General features: G+C 43.0%; 1 protein-coding gene across 2 annotated transcripts in view; it reads right to left on the bottom strand.

Annotated features, from left to right (window-relative positions):
• ITPR1 (inositol 1,4,5-trisphosphate receptor type 1) overlaps positions 1–22,204 on the bottom strand; it is a 227,450-nt gene that overhangs the window by 92,210 nt on the left and 113,036 nt on the right. The window contains exons 34-38 of one of the 2 annotated variants that reach the window (XM_090022745.1): positions 16,104–16,224; positions 15,211–15,395; positions 13,715–13,863; positions 12,860–12,971; positions 8,669–8,698 (exon numbers count right to left, since the gene is read on the bottom strand). In XM_090022745.1, coding sequence (XP_089878871.1) covers positions 8,669–8,698; positions 12,860–12,971; positions 13,715–13,863; positions 15,211–15,395; positions 16,104–16,224 — 597 coding nt within the window. The remainder of the gene's footprint in view (positions 1–8,668; positions 8,699–12,859; positions 12,972–13,714; positions 13,864–15,210; positions 15,396–16,103; positions 16,225–22,204) is intronic. The other variant, XM_090022746.1, reaches the window with a different exon arrangement.

Here is a 22,204-nt window from a genome sequence, read left to right on the forward strand (position 1 = left end):
GATTTCATATATATGAATTTTTACCTTAGAAGTTCAGGATTTGTTTATTCAGTCTCTCTTGAAAGATTAGACACCGGAGAGAAAAATCAGTGGGTAAAGTGACAGTGCAAATAAAAGGAGTGAAGAGAGCTTAAAATGGGAGGAAAGTGATTTTTGAACTCAAATTCTGGGACCGTTTCTAGCCTAACTACATAGTTCCATTCACATACCTTGCTCCTTCTGTTTGCTACACATCTCTTCTAAAAATTCACCACCTATTCAAACAATGAGTGCTAAGAGAGGTCTTCAACCATAAAAGGTTGGGAAGCCATTATATTCTTGATATTTCTACGTACAAGAAAGTGATTTATTATTTATTTTTGAGTGTAGGTTGAAGAAGTCTTAACCTATAGTCTTTTGCTAGAGGTTATAAATAAAGCTAGTCAAACATGGAACATTTTTTGTGTCCTTTTAGGTTTTGGGTTTTGAAAAGAACATTTTCTTCATTTGAAGAAAATTGTAGCCCGAGTTATATCAGATGTTAGTTTAGACCTCATGACATTTTTGGGATATAAAATCTGTGAAGCTCAAACTGCCCCAATTTCACAGACATACGTGTGACTACTTTAAAGTAAAAGAAAGCACTGATTTGGAATGGACAAGGTGCAAAATAATGAAAAAAAAAATCATTTAAAATAAATCAGAAAGGAAGTGTAAGTGGAATATGAACCCAGCTATACTCTAAATAGGTAGGTGGCAAATTTAGCCACAAGTAACACAAGTTAAGGTATTTAGGGACCCAATGTTATTACTCAGACTCTCCCCCCTTCCTTTCTCCACCTAGCAGAGGAAATCTAATATAATGTCCTCAGGTTCCTGCAGCACTTACAGGAAAATCCTTAAAAAAAAAAAAAGAGCATGTTCCTTTCCACCTTTCTTTCCACTCCAAGTATGTTTTTTCTTCACCATGGAAGAGGTTCACTATAAAGCTTTGATTTCTTGAGGCAATATACCATAAAGAAAGGTTCTCATTGTGCTACGCTGCTGTTTCACTAAGATATCATGAAAAAAAAAGCGCGTGAATAAAATTCCCTTCCAACTTAGAGAAAGAGCACTGCCACGCAAAGCAAGATAGCCACCAACTTAGGATACTCATTGCAAAATAGCCCTTAAAAGACCCCTACCGTAGTTTATGAGTGCCCCTAGCAGACATTCAATTAAGGGTGCAATGAGATCTAAACTATGATCCCAATAATCGTGCCTCCTGCCATGCTACACAGCCATGGCAGCAGGCATGACTGTGAGATCAGATCCCAGCGATCCCATAATGACAGTGCAGGGCCTTCTGTGGTTGGGAACGCTGGTCATCCAACCAGGGCTCCCAGCTGCAAGACTGCATGGAGCCCTTCCCATCAATATGGTCCTGCAGCTCAGAGCCCTGGTTGCACGTGGCACCCTTGGTTCAGATGCGCTTCTGTGGGTGGCAGCCTAATCAGCTGACCAGGGCTCCCATGGTTAACTGGTTGATCATGTTAAGTGTAACGTCTGCCAGGAGCCTAGAAGTCAGAAGCAACGCATATCAAGATAGGGAAGCCAGAACCCCGGCACCTGGTAGGCAGGTGCGTTGGTTGCAAGCCTCTCTGACTTGCTATGGATACCGTTCAAGGCAGCAAGAAATGTTAGAAGCCAAAAAAAAAAAAAGTGTCCACCCAGCCATAAACCCTTCTCACATTGCAACACACACCCAGGCATTATATCCTAGAATGTGATGGAGGATTTTAAACTAATGTAGATTCAGACCCCGGGTAAGATGCAGACAGTGCATATACAGTGTATTCTCCTTGGACCATCAGGCCACCGTCCTTCATAGAAATGGTGTTCTTCCTTCTCCCAGCTATGAATTTGCAGACCCAAAAGGATTTCTGATATGTCAAGCCTTTACATAGCGTCAAGCCTTCTGGTGACAGGTCTGACCTAAGAACGTGTTTGCCTTTTAGTTGAGGCACTGGCAAGCCTAGGTGAGCTCTCTCTTTACCTGGTCAATGATTACAGTTCAGATGGTATTTTATTTTGAGTGCAAATTTCCAAACCAAAAATATAATGCAAGTTAGGTGACTAAGTCCCCCAGGCAGTTTAACATCCCCATCTTTGCCACTTACAAACAAATGAATTATGTAAGAATCCTCTCTTTCTCCATCCACAATTACGCAAGTGCTACAAATAACTATAACTAGTCATTAAGACCATTCAATTATTTTTGATAAGGTGCTGTACAGCTCCCTGTTTGTGAGCATTTGGGATAATCAATCGCCATAGGCATGCTTCTACTGCAGCAACAAGGCTGAGGTTTCCACAGAGAAGAATTCAGCCACAAGAATTTATTAGAGCCTGCGTTTCCTCCATTTGAAACATAATGCAAGCTTTGCACTGTTTTAACTGCAAGGTACACACCAGCAATGGATCTGGCATGAGCTCTCTCGAGAAGGGAAATAATTTTAATCTCTAAACTTCATCTCACAAGCATTTATTGTGTTAATCATGCATCCAATTCCTACTGCAAAACCAGAAAGCAGCATGCATTTGGAAATTTGTTCAGTTGTAGAAGAGCAGTTTTACAGTTTATCAAATGATGCACACTTCTGGAGAGGTTATTTGCAGTCAATCCCCCCCAAGTCAGGTTTTTCAGTTCCCTTTTCACCTCCTTGAAACCTCAAGACCAGAAATATATAACCCCCAAAGCAAGCGAGAGAAAGAGAGAGAGAATCCACCGGCTTATGCCCACTACTAAGAGATTTTGATACGACTTGAGCATTTCCCTGGATTTGTCTCTTTAAACTTTATTAACCGTGCACAAAGAAAGAGTGGCTCGGGATGAGGATTGGAGAAGAATTCAGGGCTTTTATGTGCAAATAGGTTTGGATATCTTAAGACCATTTTTACAGATGAACAATAAGCTCCGCAAAAGTTTAATATTCATCTGTCAAATACACAGCACCTTGAATAATAAAAATGCCAGGTCCAAATCATACCAGAGCAACTCGATCAGGAAGAGACAGCAACCATATAAGCACCACCACTGCCCCTGTAGTCTCAGATACTAGCAGCCACAGCACAGACTGAAGTAACTGTAAACAGCTCCACCACATTTATTGGCAATTACTGCTGAAGGTCACACATCAGCAGCAAGCCTAAATTCCAGGAAAAAAAAAAAAAGCTGCTCTTATGTAACTGCTTGAATGCTGGCAGGTGCCCAACAGAGCAGTTCACCGCAATGTAAAAAAAAAAAAAAGTAGGACATCTCTTGCATTCAGCATCATGAGAACGCCCCCTTCAGGGGAAGCTTAATAGTTCTCTTTTCAATGCTCCCCTTCCTGCATACCCACTCATCTGCTTCTTTGGGATTTACAAGTCCCCCAGCCCAAGCTCTCCAGATTTCCAGTGCAACTCATTCACACATGAAAACAGCTCCTTTTGCTTCCAAACACTGACCATACAAATCGAGTGACAGATGGAGTGGAGACTCAATACTCAAACAGTCCCCTTACAAGCTGTGGAAGGCACGTAGCAGTTATACTTATTACCCTGAATCCCAGGAATTTTGAGATGCAAATAAACCACTTAGACTTAGATTTTTCAAAAACGGGGGGCGGGAATCGAAGTCAGTGCAGGTAGGAGACCTAGGCTATAACAAAAACTTTAGATTGGGCTAAAGCTAAGCCAGTTCATAGTTTTCCATGGCACTGCAGTAGTCTTAGTACTACTGCCGTGGTTAAAGGTTTACTTGATGCCTCAAAAGCCTGGAGAGAGCCTGACTCTCCTCTTACGCTGATGAGAAATTGGGGGCACCACTATAAAATTCAGTGAGCTATACCAGTACGAAAAGAATATAAAGGACAAAAAGCAGCCCCAGAGCAGTTTCTAGAGACAACTCGATTTGTCTCTCTTGCTCTAGGGGTTTTCTGCTTTCTTTAAAAGATTTGCACAAAAAACACGGACTCTGTTAAAAAGTCTCCTGCATCTCTTTATGCTCCACCTCGTGAGCCCTCGGCTCTTGCCAGCCTGTCATGCTGGAAAGGATTACCAAGCTAGTGAGCAGTGACTTCACGGGGGCAGTGAGCAGTGGTTTCAGGGAGGCAGCGAGAAGCAGGAACAAATGCTCTGAGCAGATTTATTTCCATAAAAATAGGCCTAGCAGTAGTCATTTATTTTTAGAGGAACCAAAGAGAAAGTGACACAGACCCGGTTTCTTCAACATCCAAGACCCTTCACTGCTCTCCAGCTTCCAGTCTGTTGTAGGAGGCCTTGGAGATGGGAATTCACTCCAGCAGCACAGCTTCGTCCTCACAACCACACGCAGGACCAGCCATGTGACCGCTGCAGCTTAAAGCCTCTCTATTCCCCCACTTCTCAGGACAAATCTTGCCCTCAGCAGTGTTAGTCCTTGGACCAATGTTGGACTTTGCCCTCCTTGTTCCTTCTAGGTGCACTGCAAAAGCAGCAAGACCTTAAAAAACAAAAACCCCAACAACATTCTGGACTTTTACAACGTGAAGAATCGAGTCAAGGGGCCTCTGTTATTCCCAACAGTGGCAACACAGCCAAGGGAAGGAATAGGTTTAAGTAGGTAGGATCCCCCACCATTTAGCACTTTAAAAGGTCGAAGCTTGCCATAACTTTTAGGGGCACTGGTTGAGTCACATACTAGCTGTCAAGGACAAAGATCATGAAATCTTGCATTATACACAAGTCCAGGTAACGTGACTGGGATGGTTTAGACATGAATGATCTTGCCCTGGACAGGAAAGAGGGTTTGGATTACATAACCTTCTCGGGTCGTATCCAGCCGTATTGTCTCCGGTTCAGTGATCTAACCATTCCAACTTTGCAGGGCACATTTATTATGGTGGGATTTCTTGGATAGTCAACATTCCTACCACAAGTTCACCGGTTCTTGAATTTTCTGTGCTGACTGCAAAATACACAACCCCACAGCATCACAATCTCTCTCCCCTGAAAGCAAAACTTGTGCAACTGAAGTCCAACATGGCTGTGTGCATCAGAATAGTTGGTGTAAGAGTCGGTGAAAAAAAAAAAACTGAGCCTTCCCATTCACGTGCCCAAACCAAAAACAACCATGAACAAGGCACTATACTTTTAATTTTTATATTTATATATGATATATACATATAGCATAGTGCCTTGTTCATGGTTGTTTTTGGTTTGGCCGTGTGAATGGGAAGGGCTCAGTTTTTTTTCCACCGACTATTCTGATGCACGCAGCCACGTCACACACACACACACACACACACACACTCCTCTCCCCTATCCAGACCATGACTCCACTACAGTGAAAGAGAAATCCCATGTCAATGGAGTGAACAGCCCCAGATCACCAGGTGAACTGGACCCGATGGTCTCGTAAGGTCCCTTCCAGCCCCTAACTTCTATGAATACAAGGGCTCTCTTCTACAACTCCTCAGTATGGTAAGGGTCTCAGAAAATAAACCGACAGGCTGTGTCACCCTACAATGCACCTTTACCACAGCTGGGCACAAAAGGCACTTTATGACTGTAGTCACGGCCATTTCAAATTCTTCCTGTTATGTAGGGGATTTCCTAGTCAACAGGGTGAATTCCAGAATTGTTCAGTGAGTAAAAAAACTCCCTTTCTACCGGACAGAAAAGATTTTTAAAAGGGGCTCTAGTGACCTCGGTTTAGAATATTCTCTCATTTGCACGTTTAAGTACTAAAAAAAAAAAATAGCTTGGTCTATCATGAGCAAAAAAGAAAAGTCAAAGGCAACAATTTTAAACCTCTCGGCCCAAGTGATCTTATGGTAGCTACTTGCAATTCCAGCAAGACTGTGAAACCAGCTCTGAACCGTGTCAGAACGTAACCAAGACACTTCTCCAACAAGGCTGTACTCAGATGGGTGGGTAGGAATGGCCCAAGACCGTTTTAGCCTCAAAAAAAGAGACAAAACTACAAAGGAAACGATGTAGCTAAAAATGGGAGTCAAGGGTTGCTGGGTTTTTTTGTCCCAAACCTTTACAGTTGCCAGGAGCAACGATTATAATAATAATAAAAAAAGCACAAAGGGAAACACCACAGCTTGCTCTGAAAATCCTCCAAGAATTCGAACCCGTGCCAGAAGCTCTTTTCGTAAACAGACAGCATTCATTTCCTTTATTTATAAACACACCTGCTCCATCCATGGAATTGCTCCATAAGGGAGCAATAAGTTCCTACTTGCAGCCAGAAGACCAAGGTCTACAGTGGGTCTGTGCACTGATAGACTGCAGAACTGCAGGCAGCAGCTTATGGCCGGAGACTAAAGAGAAAGACGGAGAGAGTTTCGCCTTATGACTTAATTTACAGTTAAACAATTCAAAAGTCCTGTCTGAAGTTCCTCCCAGATAAAGTATACATACTGACACGGGGATCTACAGCACCACAAATCTAGAGGGTCTAGCACTCGACTGAAACACTAAAAAGGAGTTACCAATTCTCTTTTAAAAAACCGAACACATTGCCAGGGGAGAATTCTTAGGTAAAAGGAAGCTTAAGTTTGTAAGAGTCGGGGAGAAAGATCTCATCATCCCCATGTTTCAATACTAAAGCCTCTCTGCAGCCAGCTATTTTAAGCTCCATTATAAAACCTAAAAAAGATAGGGTACCTGAATCTCCTCAAACTAGGGTAGGTCAGGAGCAACTCCATGGGTGTCAATGGACTTCAGGCCGTGGGAAATGAGTGTCAACAAGAGGAAAATCAGACTCATAATCTCTAAACACATCATGCACAGCAGTTATCGTCAATGCATATTAACGGAAAGTGCACACTAAGAGAAAGAAATAGCCACAAACAAACAAACTCAAGGCTGTTGCGCTCAAGATGTAACTTTATGAGTAGCACGGGTAAGGAATTTTCCGACAAAACAGTTTTTCCATCGGAAAAAAGCTGATTTGTTGAAACAGAAGCTTTTTACAAGAACATACCCATTCTGACTAAACTGGTTGGGAAATGTTTCTCTGGTCCAGGATGAAGTTTCTGCTGAAGTCTGGACCAACTGCAAGAGGGCACACACCTTGAAACTATCCTACTGGCTAGGGTACTCAGCTTGGATGTGGGGGTACTAGAAAAGCAAGGTTTTGAATCCAATTGTCACTGCCGACAGGGTGCTCTATGCATCAGGCTTGTCTTGTTTGTCCATGAAAAGCTCTGATGAATCTCAGGTTTGCCTGGACAAGGAATGGGAAAGTTTTTAAATGGTAGAAAATTGTGCGGGACACCCATCCAAAATTGTAGCTTCTCACCCATCTCCATTACAAGATGGATAGTGAGGATTTCAAACACATTTCAACAGACTCCCACAGTGTTAGATTTCTCAAAAGCATGATGGACATCCAAAGTCTAATTCTTTTTGAACTCCAGTCTCAATAGACTCACAGGAGGCCCACTCAAAATTTTTTTTAAATCATTTAAAAAAAAATTATAGCTATTCAATGTCGCCCTTCCACATTGTAAAAGGGTGAACTGTGTTCCACAAAGAAGGCTGGTTTGGGAGAACACATCAGAAACTGAACCAAAGGAGAACTTTTAAAAAAAGAAACCAAGCCTGATCAACAGGCATCCTGTACATATACCCAATTTTTGTGCCCATGTTATTTTTGAAGGACATGAGAGAATTCATTCCCACAGGAGACGCTTAGACCTGAGGGCTGGTCTTGTTCATAGACCAGAACTCGTAGACTTAGTTTAATGTCACCTAAAATGAAAGACGTTTTAAAATACTTGGTCTTTAAAATATGATTTCACTCAGCATAAACTCCTATTTATGTTTTTCCTTTTCCAGGCAAAGCAGCACTGTGCATAATAGAATATTTAAAAAAGCAGCAATAACTACCAACTTTAGTCGTCATAGCAGGCATTGATTTAAAGATACCCACGCCTTTATAATATACCCTTAAGTTTTTCCCACGTTTTTACAGACCAATATGAAACAATGCAAGACATCTATACATATTGCTGAACGTGGCTGTCATCTTTTAAGTCATCTTTTTGTAAGGAAATTAATACAGTTTCTACACAAGGGCCAAACCCTTTCCAGGCTCCCACACCTACAGCGTATGATAATTACATACTGCATAATGATGTTCACAATAGTTTGTGCTAGTCAGCAAACAGACTTAATTTAGGATCTCTTCCAGTCTGCTTTGGACGTTCTCCCCCACCAACAGCAGCACTACGCACAGGTGCCATCAACAACTCAGAATTTACTTCTTTAGGTATTTTTGTAACTGTTGCGTTCCTAATAAGTGTTTTTACAACATTGTTATACAATAATTGCTTTGGAGTCCTAAGTGCTGAGGTTTTGATGGTGTTCACCGCAGTCAGCATCCCAAAAGCCCTCAAGCTCTATCCTAAACATTATGAAAATATATCACCAGATGATTGCAGCTTCTAGCAACTACATTTGGGATAATAGTTAGGATAATGACAGACAATTTGTTATGGTAACTACCACTAACGTAGACACATGGCGGGCTAAAAACACAACTCTTTCACCAACACAGGTGTACGTGTCTGAACGCTCAACGTTAGTAAGACAGTACGACATAATCACAGCGCTACTCGTAAAAAACAAACACCACGCAAACACCACCAAGGAAGATAAATAAAATTAAGACCTCAGCATTATCCAATTCAATGGTAATCAGCTGGAAAAGAGAAAGGGAGGAGAAAAGAGAAGTTGAAAAGCAAATATTAATAAGAAAAATTACGAGTCACGTGTTACAAGCGTGGCTATTATTTACCTCCTCAGTACTCTATTATAGCATTGTAAAATATTCACATTAAGCATTAGTGGCTTGTATAAGTCTTCAAGCTGCTGTATTGCACTGTTGACAGCTGCTCCAGAGAAAACATTTCTGCCATGGAACTGAACCGACAGGATGCACTCAGGCTTTGTTCTCATGCCAACTGTCAAGCCACATAAATTGGCTAAAACCGTGCCAGGAACTTCACCCTCGGGCATATGAGTAATTACCAGAGCGCACAAGGTTCCTTAACTTTGAGGACCCCGATCTCATAGGAAAGACCTGGGGGGGAGAAGCTGGGTATAGGGCTAAACCCCAAAATTAGCAGCATTTCAAAATTTGGATGGCCTAGAATATAAAAACAAACATACAAAAAGCATCCATTTGAACAAGGTGCTACAGAACAAGAGCAAAAGCCTGGGTATATCTACCCTATTATGGCCTGTCTATTAAAGAGCGGTATACTAGTGACCAGTGAGAAACTTAAGCAAATGTTAAAAATTAAAGGATCTTCAGCAACAGGTCAAGTTTCAAGCCTTTCACAAATGCTTGTGCCTCATAGCTAAAAAAAGTCTTTTGCATTCTGGAGTCGCACCAGTTTGATGAAGGCCTTAGACCCTGAAGCCCATACCCTGCATTCTTATTCAATTCCTCAAATAGATCAGTCCACAGAGAATACCGGTGGATGTCTTTTTAGTAGGCGAGAGGGAAGGTGAGGGGCAGAGGGTTGTGACTGCCTCTATATACAGCATAATACCTGTCTATTATTCCAGAATAGTATGAGACTATACAGGAAGAAGTGCAGACATACAGAAACTTCCTTTACATTTCTTAAAAGGTAACATTTTTCCTCTGGGCCTGACCTACAGCTTCCCCGATTCCTCAGTCAACTATTGCCAGCTTCTGCCACGTGAACTGGGACAACCTTTTTGGAAGTGAATGGGAACACGCACCAAAAAAATGGTGTGCATAGGAGACATCAGGGTCCTAATAACGACAAAGTTATTCCTAGCAGAAGTTCAGGAACGTCAGAGAATATTTATGGAAGGGAAACATAAATATGCAATCTTTAAACATACTGGTAAAAAGGGAAGGACAAGGGGGAGAACAAAGGTCTAACTAGCCTCTTTCCTGCTAGAATTTCTTGACGTACATAGAAATGTCAAGCAGAATAGGACTACCTGTTGGCATTCACAATGTTGTCTGGTATCAGTGCTGTAAACACCCTCATTTGAAACAGTAGGCTCTTATGTCTGTCAAAGAGCCAACTGACAAGCCCCTTGGATACAAGGGGCAAGTTCTACTCGACAGGATGCAACTCTTACTAACTTAAGGGTCTGTAAGTAGAAACTACTACTTCCAGTGTAGGTAGCTTTTTTTTTTTTTTTTTTAATTCAAGAATGTTTTTAAAACAGACAAAGGTGTATGGCCTTGCAATAGTGAATTAGCACTGCTAAAGGTAGGTCACATAAGGGACAATATGCATCTTATTTCATGTAGTCAGACAGTAGACACTTTTCTTCTATTAGCAGCCTCTCTGTTAAATCAGTTGCTTTTCAGGTTACAAAAAAACAAAAACAAAAAAACCCCTTCCTCCATGGATGACCTAATCCTGCACTTAATACAACTGACCCATTATACTGGTTTTAACAGAAAAGTAGGAGGCAAAAATATGTCCCCAGTAGTTTAGCAGAGGTTTGCATAAAACACTTAGGAATCAATCATCTGTTTGTAATTTTAAAAGGATGTAGACTAGCTTGCAGGTACTGAAAGGTATTAGCTCCTAGTCATTTAACTGGCGTTTGTGTCCCTTGTGTCACTTGTTAGGCTAACCTCTTAACTTCAGATACGAAGCCTGGCTCAAAAGAGCTATTTAGCTTAGCTCACTTGTATTCTCTTCCAGATGAGACCTGCAAGCACATGGTCTACTCAAGAGAGAGAGACAGAGAGAGATACAGGCTGCAAATTCCGAACAGGAACATGTTAGTTAGGGGAACATTTAGCCTAAGTTATTGTCTACTGCCCGAGAAAGGAAGGCGTGTTGAAATATTTGCATACAGGATGCTGCCACTGCATCGCTTTGCTTTCTTGCAGGGGTTTAGGGAGTTGCCCACAAAATTGTCTGTTTGCTTTTTTGCTACTGCTTGCATTTCAAGGCTTAAAAAAGCTGGCAGGACTCCAGATCCAGGCAAGAGGTAGAACTGTTGAGGTGGGCTGGGTCTCTGATGGGCAAAAAACAAGCAAACACAGTGACAGCCCTGTGGGAAAGAGCTTTCCCCAATTAAGCAGGGAGTACAACCCTGACCATCCCTAGCCTCAAGGATTTTCCTAGGCATCTCCTGTTCACTTAAATACTGCACGTGCACACAGCTGGGGTGCGCACCCTGGTGACAGCCCACGTGCACACTGATCGTGGAAAGGCTTATCTAGCTTCAAGACTTCTGCACAGGGGCTTGCTTGCAAGGCTGGAAATGACCTGCCAGATTCTTCTGCATGTTTGCTTGGATCTCATCACCAGCTAACTTCTGAGTGGGCTGAGCAGCATGTTCACAACGGCATTTTGACTCCGTTTGATTTGGTGGGCTCTCTGCCTTCAGTTTCCTAGCCTAAACAATGCTTCTTAGCCTCTTGGGAAGTCCATTTGAAGCTGTTCAAGCTCTGAAATTCTGCCTCAGGCTAATAAGCGATCATTTAATAGTGACCAGCCTGCTCACAATTCACTATTAGTGGGAAGACCTCAGCTGACAACTGACAAGTTTTGTCAAGCAGTAGAAACCGCTCTGAATCACAGCTTCCCTTTACTAGGGAATCTGCAATTCAGATTCAGCCTCACACTTATTAGCCACACAATTATTTCCATCCCTCTGTTATAAAGTGTTAGCTCTGAAGGTTTCATAGAGTTGTACTGATCGGGTACACAGCTAAGTGTTTTTCTTGTGCATGCTCCAAGATGTACAATAGGTGTTAAAATTCAATTCAACCATCCGAAGAGGCCATGCTCAAATCCTTTCATCATTTGTCAGCCTGCTTTGGGTACTCTGGATTTATCCAAATCTTTGTAAAACAAAATCTGTAAGCCCTGCTCCAAGTTGGGATATCAATGTAAACCTCCACTACATTAACAGATCTAGACCATTTTTTACATGTTCTAATATTGGATATATATATAATTCATTTATGTATGTGTAATATGGGTGTGTACACGTGCATATACATCCCTCCCCCCCCCCCCCAAGAACAAATCCACATGGCTGTTATAGATCTAGCAAAGAAATCTACTGTTCCAGAAAAGGACTCCAATGCAAGAAAAGGACAGCATGTAGTAAAGGGAAAATATTAGAGGGAGGTTTGGGATAGGCATTCCTCAGTACCACACTAGGAAAAGATGCTTCAAGGTATGTCTACACCATGTCCTCAGCATTCTTGGGGAGGGAAAGTTTCAAACATGCTCTGTCCACCTGTTTCTGCTTGCACTCACTGAACCCAAAGATGGGATGATGAAGCCGTTCCAGAGGCCGCTCTTGAGACCTTGGTCTCTGGTGCATTCAAGAGCAGCTTCCTGGCAACATTTCCAAATTGACATTGGTGAGCAGGGATGAGGGCAGGGGTGGGGGCATATTCTCAGAAGCTGCTTGCTCCCCCCCAAGAATGGTACGGATGCAGTGTAGACATACCCCCAAATACAGACAAGTGAAAAATCTCTGATGGGCAGCCAGACTGCATGGGAGAGAGTCTCCTATAAGCAAGTCAACAGTTTAAATTGACAGGATGCAGAGTATTCTAGGAATTAAATGTTCCAACCTGACAGTCTAAAAGTAAAAAGGCCAAAGTAGTTTATTATTTTTCAACTTAAGTTCCCAAATTTAAAAAGGATGCTTAGCTGACTAAAGAAAGAAAGAAAGGAATTTCATCCTCAAACCAAGCTACAAATGCTTACATGTATGAAATGACGAACCACTTTAAAAAGGCCTGGCAATATATTTTCCCCTTTCTGAGTAATAAGGACTGTTTCAGGGGCAAGGGGGAGGAGCAAAAGAAAAGGATAAACCATAAATTAAGTACCTTCTCTCCATAGCCTCTATCTTTGGTCATCATTTCCCTGAGTGTCTGTAATACTTTAATACATAGTTTCTCCTCATTCTCCTCCAGCAGCTGTTTAGTGTGTTTTATTAACCTGAAAACAACCAATTGATCATAGTTTGTTTTAGTACTAAAGTTTCTAATAAGAATTAGGACAGGCATATGTGGCTAACTTATTTCAATGGTCAAAGCTACAAGCAAGAGCTTAATTAAAATGTGGTTTTATTAGACCACTACACTGAAGACCTGGGGAGCATTTTCTTAAAAGCAAAGCTTACTGAACTATCACAAATAACAGCAAAGCTATGAAGAGAACATCAGAACCCCTGGCTGGAGAATAATCTGGCAAAAGAAATCTGTATATTGAAAGCAAGGCATTTCTACATGCGTATGGGGAAGGTAAAAAGTGCGATGGTCCACCACTGAAAACTTGTAGCGTTAAATACTGCACATATACTTCTTCATTAAGAATAGGAGTGGGGACCCTGGAAAGAGTAATTGGAAGTTCTCTGACTAAAACAGACTGCATTTTCACCACATTGCCCCACTAATAAGACTGAAGTCAACAGGCCCCCAGCTCACTTGCAAGGATCAATGATAATGGTAGAGTTTGCTATGACTATAAAAGGGCTGCAAATACCCAGAATTAGTAAAGTATTTGCTGACTTGTCTGGACAGCTCCTGGCTGCTTCCTAAAGGAGCTCGTGTTCCTGAGGACAAAGTCGTATTTCATGCAGTGTCACATATTGCGCTTGGCCCAAAACATGCTCTGGAAAGAAAGCATTATTGCACAGAGGGTAAGGCAACTCAAAGCTTCTTTAAAAAGACACAACTTACTTGCAAATGAAGCCTCCGCTTTCACATTTCCTCCTTGCATCCGTGTTCTCTGGGAAGAGCAGTTCTGGCCTGTGCAGAACATCTACCAGCACTGACAGTTCTGCCTGGACCAGAGGGCGCAACCGATCCTCTAAGGCAGATACTATATCCTGGAATAAAACAGCATTCAGATTTTACAGCCAAACAGGAAAGCCTGAGACACCAATGAAGCCCTCCCCGCTTTAAAAAAATCCCATCGATTATGAAGTGCAACAATTAGCCTCAGACTTCTATTCAACTAGGGAATCAGGTCTACAAGTAGCCCCATTCTTTCCAGGAATGCCTTGGACTGCTTGGCATTTGCCCCTTCCCTGTAGATGGCAGAAAACACGGGCGTAATTATATGAAGTAACAAATTAAGACAAGTAGCTAAAAGTTAGGCAAAAAAAGTCTCCAATTCATCTTCTCTGTAGTAACACTTCAGTAAGTCTCAGCCACCCAGATATATGAATACTGTACTCTGAAGGAAATGCATTCTGGGCAGATTCACCAATCGTCATCAAAAAGCAGTTAAGAGCTGCACAGAAAAAGCCACAGAGAAGACGCTCAGGCAAACTGACATGGATAAACGGGCATAAAAAGGTGAAAAAAAAGTGTAGCAACACTAATGGGAATGTCTCGACAGGGTAGTACTGTGGACTTGGATGGAACTTAATGCAGGCAGACAGACGGTTTAAATCAATACTTCAAACACCAAGACAACTTTTTCCACCCCCACAGAAAACACCCATCTAGTCCAAGGTATCACATTTTATTCAGTATGTAAGAATCCTTATTACTGAATATCTTATCAGTTATCAAATATCCTCAGGTCTGGCCGCGTGCAAAGAGCTGCTACAGAATACATGCGTTTCCACTCAAGTTATGAAAGGGGAAATGCTCTCTCAAGTTTCCTTAAAAAGATACCAGTAGGGATCTGCACATCTGGACTGCAGGAAAGATTGTGTGTTTGCTGATGCAGCTACCTGGGTCATTAGGAATCAACTCATCCAACCAGTATAAGTTTTGCAGTGGTTTTCAAACTGGTTTGTGGAGCTTTTCACTATATTAAGTGTTTTGATAAGCAAGTGCTGGAGGGATTTGGAAAGATGCAATACTGAATGGATCCTTTCTTCTCTGCAAAGTGGTTGAAACAGAACTACTACTAGAACAGAGCCACTGGGAGAACTGCTGGCTTGAAGCAGCAGCGTTTGAAATATCTTCTCCTCCAAAGGCCATGAAACTACAAGCATTAGCTGTGCATATTCCATTCCCTTTCTTGGTGAGTGCTCTGCATTTGATTTTATACACAGTATTAAATATGAGGTTTGGCTAAGCTTATTGTATGTGGCATTGCTACTTGAACCAGTAATTCCCGATTTCTTTTTAACTAGCAAGTTCATCTTTTGTGTAGATGTGCAACTAACTGGTTACTGAGGAAGCAGAGGTCAGCTGTTAGTGCAGCACTGTGTAGTCACCTGCAATCTTTCAATGATGTTTCGATAGTCCCTGGAAGCAGCTAGCACCGAGTCTCTACGGGCAGCATTCCTTGCAGTCATTCGCCAGTTCATTGCAGTTTTTTGCACAATGTTGTGAGATTTCAGGAAGAGGTTGTTGACCTGGCTGTCCAAATCTACAGGGATGGCAATTGCTCTGCTTTTTGCTGCAGTAGGCAAGAATTAAATAAGAATTGACTATGTACAAGAGTGATGAAGTACCTTCGTTTGTACAAAAAGGAGTACACAGAAAGAATCACATTAACAGGTTTTCTGTAATGAGTCTCATGAGACTGTAGTGGTTATAAATGCCTTAAAATTTAACAGATTTCATACTCAAAGCCCTTTAAAAGTTCACCACGTCTGAATGGGATAGTGCCTTCACATACCTTCAACCAGTTCCAGTAACTCCTATGAACATGCTATGTACATCCATCCTATGGATAAATTTTGACCAAGATAGACCAGACTCGCCCACCTCCCTGGTCACTAAAAACACAGCAATGTTTTGGTAGGAATGACACCTCCTAAATGGCAAAACTCACCAGTGTTTCCCTCTACATTTGACTGGGTTGCAGAGAGAATACAAGAAGCCCTTGCTTTAAAAGTGGACGTGGTCTTTCAGAGCTTAAACACTTCTGCCCTCAGTTATTTGGTTACTCACAGTTTCCCGTTTTACCTTGCAGCTACAACTGAAAACAGCTGCTGTGCAACCACAGAACTTACAAGCTATGAAAGAAGCTCAGTAAATCGCCCCAGATTTTTGGTACGGCGTAGCTACCTCCCAATATTAGACATGCTCTTTTTGGAGGACTGGTGCACACATATGGCTTGTTTAAACATTTCTGGATGTCAGATCTCTCTCCATCTCTTACCTACATCTGAGAGTACCCTAATGCAGCTCTCCACCGATGCTTTTTGGCTCGGCATTAGCCAGTTGCAGTGGTACACCCTGAACACTCCTTGCAGCAACTGCACAAACACCGGCTGGCGAGTCTAGAACATGCAAGAAGAATTAGATTAAAAATCCTACTTCATGCTTGAAACCAGGTCATGTGTTGCTCACAGCAGCCCTTATTCTCAGATCAACCACTTGTTACCAGCCCTCGTCCATGTGTAAAAGCAACCTTAATATCTACCACACAAACAGCAGCTTAAAAGCAGGGGTGAGAAACGAGGCAAAAAACTAGGCAGGTTCTAGAGCACAGGGTCTCCATGAGCAAATGGAAGCGGCCCCAAATCTGCTGGAGATTCAGCTCCATGTGGACTAATCTCACATCTGGAAATCATTAATTTAGGATTGACCAGCAGATGGCTCTGCTGGGAATAAACTAAACTGAACCCGACTCCTGGAAAAACTACCATTCAGCTTCATTATTAACAACTGGCCCTTTTCTGGAGGGGCTGGGTATTAGTTCCTACTGTATTGAAGCACGTGTGAGAAATGGAGATGCATCCTGAGTATCTGCAATTTTGAACCTGGGTAGGAGTCGGTTGGAAAGTGGCACGCACAGCTGGTGTGGATCAGTCAGAAGTAAGGCATGGCTTTTTAATCCCCATTTTGCAAGGTGATTTTCCACACTAGGTAGGTCAATGTTTCCTTCCCTTGGCTTCTCCAAATCTTCACACACCACATTACACAGGAACTGTGCAGTCTCTGCTACAATATCCACATCTTTTCAAACCAAGTAAGTGTTCTGCTTTAAGCAAGCAGCTTTTAGTAGTGAGGAAAAAAATTAAGCACCCTGTGCCCCTCCCCATACACAAACTCTGCAAAGACAGGAGTTTAGCAACCCTGACAAACCTATTTCCAGACTAATTAGCCTACCAACAGTAAGAGACCATACCCGCAAGTGTGCATCTATTCTACATACAACACTTCTACTAGCTTAGAGCCACACCTCAGTGCAAACCCCACAGGGAATTTAGAAGCTACTGGAAAAATACCTCTTTTATTATGATCAAGATTAAGGTCTGTTGTAAGAAAAAAATTGGAGTTAGAGAAAACAGAACATTTAAAAAAAAAAGTGTTTTTCTTAATTTCAAATTCAGTTATGAAATAGTACCAACTTTGGGGAGCACACCATCAAATCCCCATTATCCTGTCCAGCCACACCCCCAAAATGGCAAAGTTCAGCAGAAAGACACTGAAAACCTGTTTTTGAACTCCAGCCATCCACCCACATTCATTGCAGCCCATGTAGAAAGATTTATCTGCCTGAAAAACTACAAAAATGTTCCATGTGCTGAAACTAGGTCAATAAATAATTATAAAACCCCCTCCATGTTCCAGAGGCCTCCAACAAAACAGTGTACAAGGAAGAAGGATTTGAACCAGCAGTGCCCCAGAGAGGCAAAAATCCTAAGAGAAACAGAGTAGAGAGGTAGGTATTTGGACAGAAGTCTTTACATTACCCTGATTTGGCATTACGTATGCTGTGCAATAGGGCACATGGCTCTTCAGGGACATGCAAAGCAAGCCCTACCCTAAAGGAGGCATAATTTTAAGTCAAACAAGTCACGACAGAGGAGAGGACATTGCACAGGAGGGAAGGCTGGGAATGGCATGGGGTGGGGCAGAGTTTGCACAAAGGAAGAATTGCACCAGGTACAGGAGACAAGGAGACCATGAAGCAACACCAAGGGCATGTTTGCAATAATACCAAAGACTGCACTGAGTACAGCAGGAAAGTGCAGCATGCCTGCTTTGATCCTGCTATATATCCCAAAACAGATTCTCATCTGGTTGTCTTATTGCAACCCTGGAAATGGGCACACAGCACTCCTGAGACAGCAAGCTCACGGGAACAACTCCCAGGGCTGCATCAAGACAACTACTACACCCATTCAGTATGGCACAAAGAGCAGGTACATCACGCCCCGACGCAACCCGAGGTGTAGTGACAAAGCACACGACCCAGTCGGGGTACTGGTGGTGGGAGATTCAGTCAAGGTGGCTGCAGACCTCTGTAGTACCTTGAAGGAGAGCACAAAACCTAGATGTTTTTTAGAGGAGAGGTGAGGTTAAGGCAACAGAGGCTGAAAAAGAGGGGCAGATCTAAGGGTGGAAAGGGGGCACTCGACACAGATGTGACAAAGGGGGAAAACGTCACTTTCACTGAAGCAATTTAAATAGAACCAAAGGGCAAAATCCAAAGTAGCAGCACATGGACACCAAATTGGAAAGTCTCCCAGCCAGCGTCCAGACCTCTGTCACTGCAGGCAGTCATTTATTCAGAGTCCTATAAACCATCCACCCTGACCCCTCGCACCCATCACAGCCATAATAAAGCACAAACACACCGCCACCTTGCAAGGCAAAAAACGCAGGATAGACAAAAGTACTGCCCCCGCGCCCCCACTGCAGCTTACTGCTGCAACAGCTGAGAAGTTATTAGGTTCATATATGAACATACATGGTGAGCTAGACGCTGCAGCAAAAAGATAAAATTATACTCAGAATACAGGCAATGGTTTCAACAGTCAGATATTGGAGGTACTGCAGAAGACTAATGGGGGGGGAGGGGGTCAAGGAGTAGCAAGGGGTTCAAGGAGGAAGCATCTAGGACCACAAATAGGAGGTGCAGTGCCCACCCAAGATAGAGCAGGGAGGTAAAACAATGGAGTTTGAGGGGTCAGAGGGACAACCAGAGTTGTGTTAATCAGCAAACAGGGTAAAGCTGGATAATGAGGGCTGCATTCAAACAGTAACTGTTCAAAGAGGGGAACTGGAGAGAACCAGGGGTCACATGGGGATAAAGGTACAGAGCGAGCCAAGGACAGACCCAAGGGCAGAGCCCTGAGGGACTAGGTTAATTATTAGTCCTGCTCCTTTTTTTGAGATAAGGTTTTAACAAAATTGCATGGAAGCCACTGTAGCAATAGCACTGCCTAAGTCCCATGCCAAGGCAATCAAACAGAGCAGTGTTTTAATTCTTACTAATTATTGATCCTGCACTTCTGCAAGTTAAGTTTCAGCTAATAATGGTTATTCAACTGGAGGCATCTGAAAGCAGGGCAGATGCGTACCTTACAGACTAACCAAATAAAGGACTTACATAAAGCATAAGCTTTTGTGAAGCACAAGCTCACTTTATCCACTGCCCTTGCATGGCACCTGATGAAGTGGAATGATCTGAATATAAAAAAGGTAGAGAGAGGAGGAAAGGAAGGGGAAAGGAGGAAATGGGGGGCTGTGCTGGGTGAGGCAAACAAGCAAGAACCCACACAAATAAAAGGAGTCAAAACAGCTAATCCAGGTAATGGGATACGAATCCACAGTTCCTGTATGGACTAATTAAAACCATCTCTGCTCACTAGAGATATCTGCCACAGCTTCCATACAGAAAGGACAGAGATTGCAAACTTAAAAAGATCTGACCGCTTGGCTTGCGATAGCTTTTTCACCAACTTGAACACAACTATCACCATGCCCTGCAACACTGCCAACTGCCTGAGGAAGCTCCACACAATTCAGCCCTCTGCTCAATGTAAAAGGGTTGAACTGTAGCAACTGGCCATTAAGGTATGGGTTGAAGATGACTCCTGACCCCATGATCACCTCACCTCAGGACCTCATAAACTGGACAGATATGGGCTAAAAAGTCAATGGACTGGACGCATCAATTTAGGATGAACACTGGAAGGGCCAAGGTGAAAGAGAGACATGCATTTGACTGCTCAGACTCTTAAGCTTTTACTTAACACACGGTCAAGCCTCTGGGGTTTTATATAACCTGCCTTGAAGCTGAATGCAGCAATCCAGGTAATGCATCACAATCCTGAAGGCTGATGTCAAATCCCTGAAGAGGGACTAGGACAAGGTGAATTGCCAAGGTGCCCTTTATTGTCACAACTGAAAGCCAGATGAACCCCACTGGCAGCACACTGGAAGGCAAGTGCGAAGCCTGATCTTGCAGCGTGAACAACTATCGTCTACCCTGATCTGAGACTGTACCAGGTTTCAATGATAACTGTAGTCAAGTCCCTAATGACACATCTAGGCACTTGGCCATCCCTTCCAAACTGTCACTTAAAGCTATCACCAAGAATGAAGCTGCCTTTAAATTGTGATTCTCAACCAAGATGATGCGGCACCCTGGACTGCCTCAAGATCCTTTCAAGGGTGCCGCAGTGTTAGTTCTGCTAGGTATGCAAACATGAGGCACCAGATAAGCCCAGAAATTTCAATAAGAATTCACAGTATTAAACACTTTCTAGCCTGCTGTGTACTTCGAGTACTTTGCAACAGCATTGGTCTACTATTTTTCAGTAGTCAAAGATTAAGAGAAAACTAAGAGCTGGTATTTTCAGAGGTTTGTCTCAAGTCTGTTAAGGGTGCTTTAGAAGGTGCCTCCGTTAGCCCAGCAGGAACTCGGGTGTTATGGTTGGATGTCCTGAGGCTACTGATGGTACCATCATGCTATGCCTACCTCATCCTTCATAAAGGAGGAGACAGGGAGAAACTGGGAGGAAAGAGCTCTCTCTTTTCACTTTACAAGGAGTTGAGTCTTCTGCTCCAGCATTCCTCAGTCTGTACAAGTCCAGAGATTTAATCAGCACAACAGAAAAGGACAAGAAGAGCTGCAGGCGTTTAACTGTGGGATTCCTTTTAGGGAAAAAGTCAGTCAAATGTTTAAAAAAACCCACCCTTTTGTTTGCAGCAAGAGCAGCCTCTGATCAGCTAGGGGTGCCAAACTTCACTACGTATTTGCCAAATTATGGAACAAGCACCGTCACCTTCTGCTGCCCTCTGCATGTGGGAGGAGTTTCCCCAAAATCACCCAAACTATTTCATTACTCCCCTTCAAACTGCTGCTTAGAACCCTTTACCTGCAGCATGCTTATAGGCTCGGCAGTGCTACGCTGGCTAGCACTAGATGAAAGGGACTTGGGGGTCATGACTGACCACAAGATGAACATGAGCCTTCAATACAATGCTGCAGCTAGTAAAGCGAGCAGAACGCTGGCTTGCATCCATAGATGCTTCTCAAGCAAATCCCGGGACGTCATTCTCCCCTTGTACTAGGCCTTGGGGAGGCTGCAGCTGGAGTACTGCGTCCAGTTTTGGGCTCCACAATTCAAAAGGGACGTGGAAAAGCTTGAGAGGGTGCAGAGGAGAGCTGCGCACATGATCAGAGGGCAGGAGAACAGACCTTATGATGACAGGCTGAGAGCCATGGGGCTCTTCAGCCCGGAAAAAAGTGCAGGCTCAGGGGTGATTTGGTGGCAACCTATAACAAACAGTTTAAATCAGGGGTGCTCATCAGGATCTGGGAGAACGTCTGTTCACCAGAGAGCCCCAAGGGATGACAAGAACCAACAGTCACAAAAGCCACCAAGACCGATTCACGCTGTACATAAAGGATTTCTTCACTGTCCAAGCCCCCAAGGTTTGGAATAGCCTGCTGCCAAAGGCGGTTCAAGCACCTACTTCGAATGCCTTCAAGATGCATTTGGACGCTTATCTTTCTGGGATCCAATGATCCCTGCTGACTCCCTGCCCCTGGGGAAGGGGGGCTGGACTCAATGATCCTCCAGGGTCCCTTCCAGCCCAAATGTCTATGAAACCCATGAAATCTACTTACAAAGGGTTGTGACAACAGTTACAGCTGAAGTGACAGTCTATCATGGTGACCCATGCACCTGCCTGAATCCTGGTATTATCTCTTTGTCTTATGCTTATATTGTATGCTCTTTGAGGCGACCAATAACCATCTTGTGCTAGGAGCTGTACAAAGATGGCACAAGAGGGTCCTGTACTGTGACTGGACTTCCTAGGTGCTACCACAATACAAACCACCACTCTGCTGATCACCTACTTGTGCCCATCCAAGCTATAGAAATAATGCCGTCTTGCAGAAAATACAGTATGGAGTGGCAGGAGCACCACTGATATCATGGACCCAGTGTAATTTTGCAGTTGAGCTTCTCTAAAACATGTTGGTAATTTGCTCTTTTTTTTTTTTTCTCTAGA

The sequence above is a fragment of the Crocodylus siamensis genome, chromosome 11, assembly GCF_052110815.1.
Source record: "Crocodylus siamensis isolate JL-2025a chromosome 11, ASM5211081v1, whole genome shotgun sequence".
In the NCBI taxonomy this organism is placed as follows: Eukaryota; Metazoa; Chordata; order Crocodylia; family Crocodylidae; genus Crocodylus; species Crocodylus siamensis.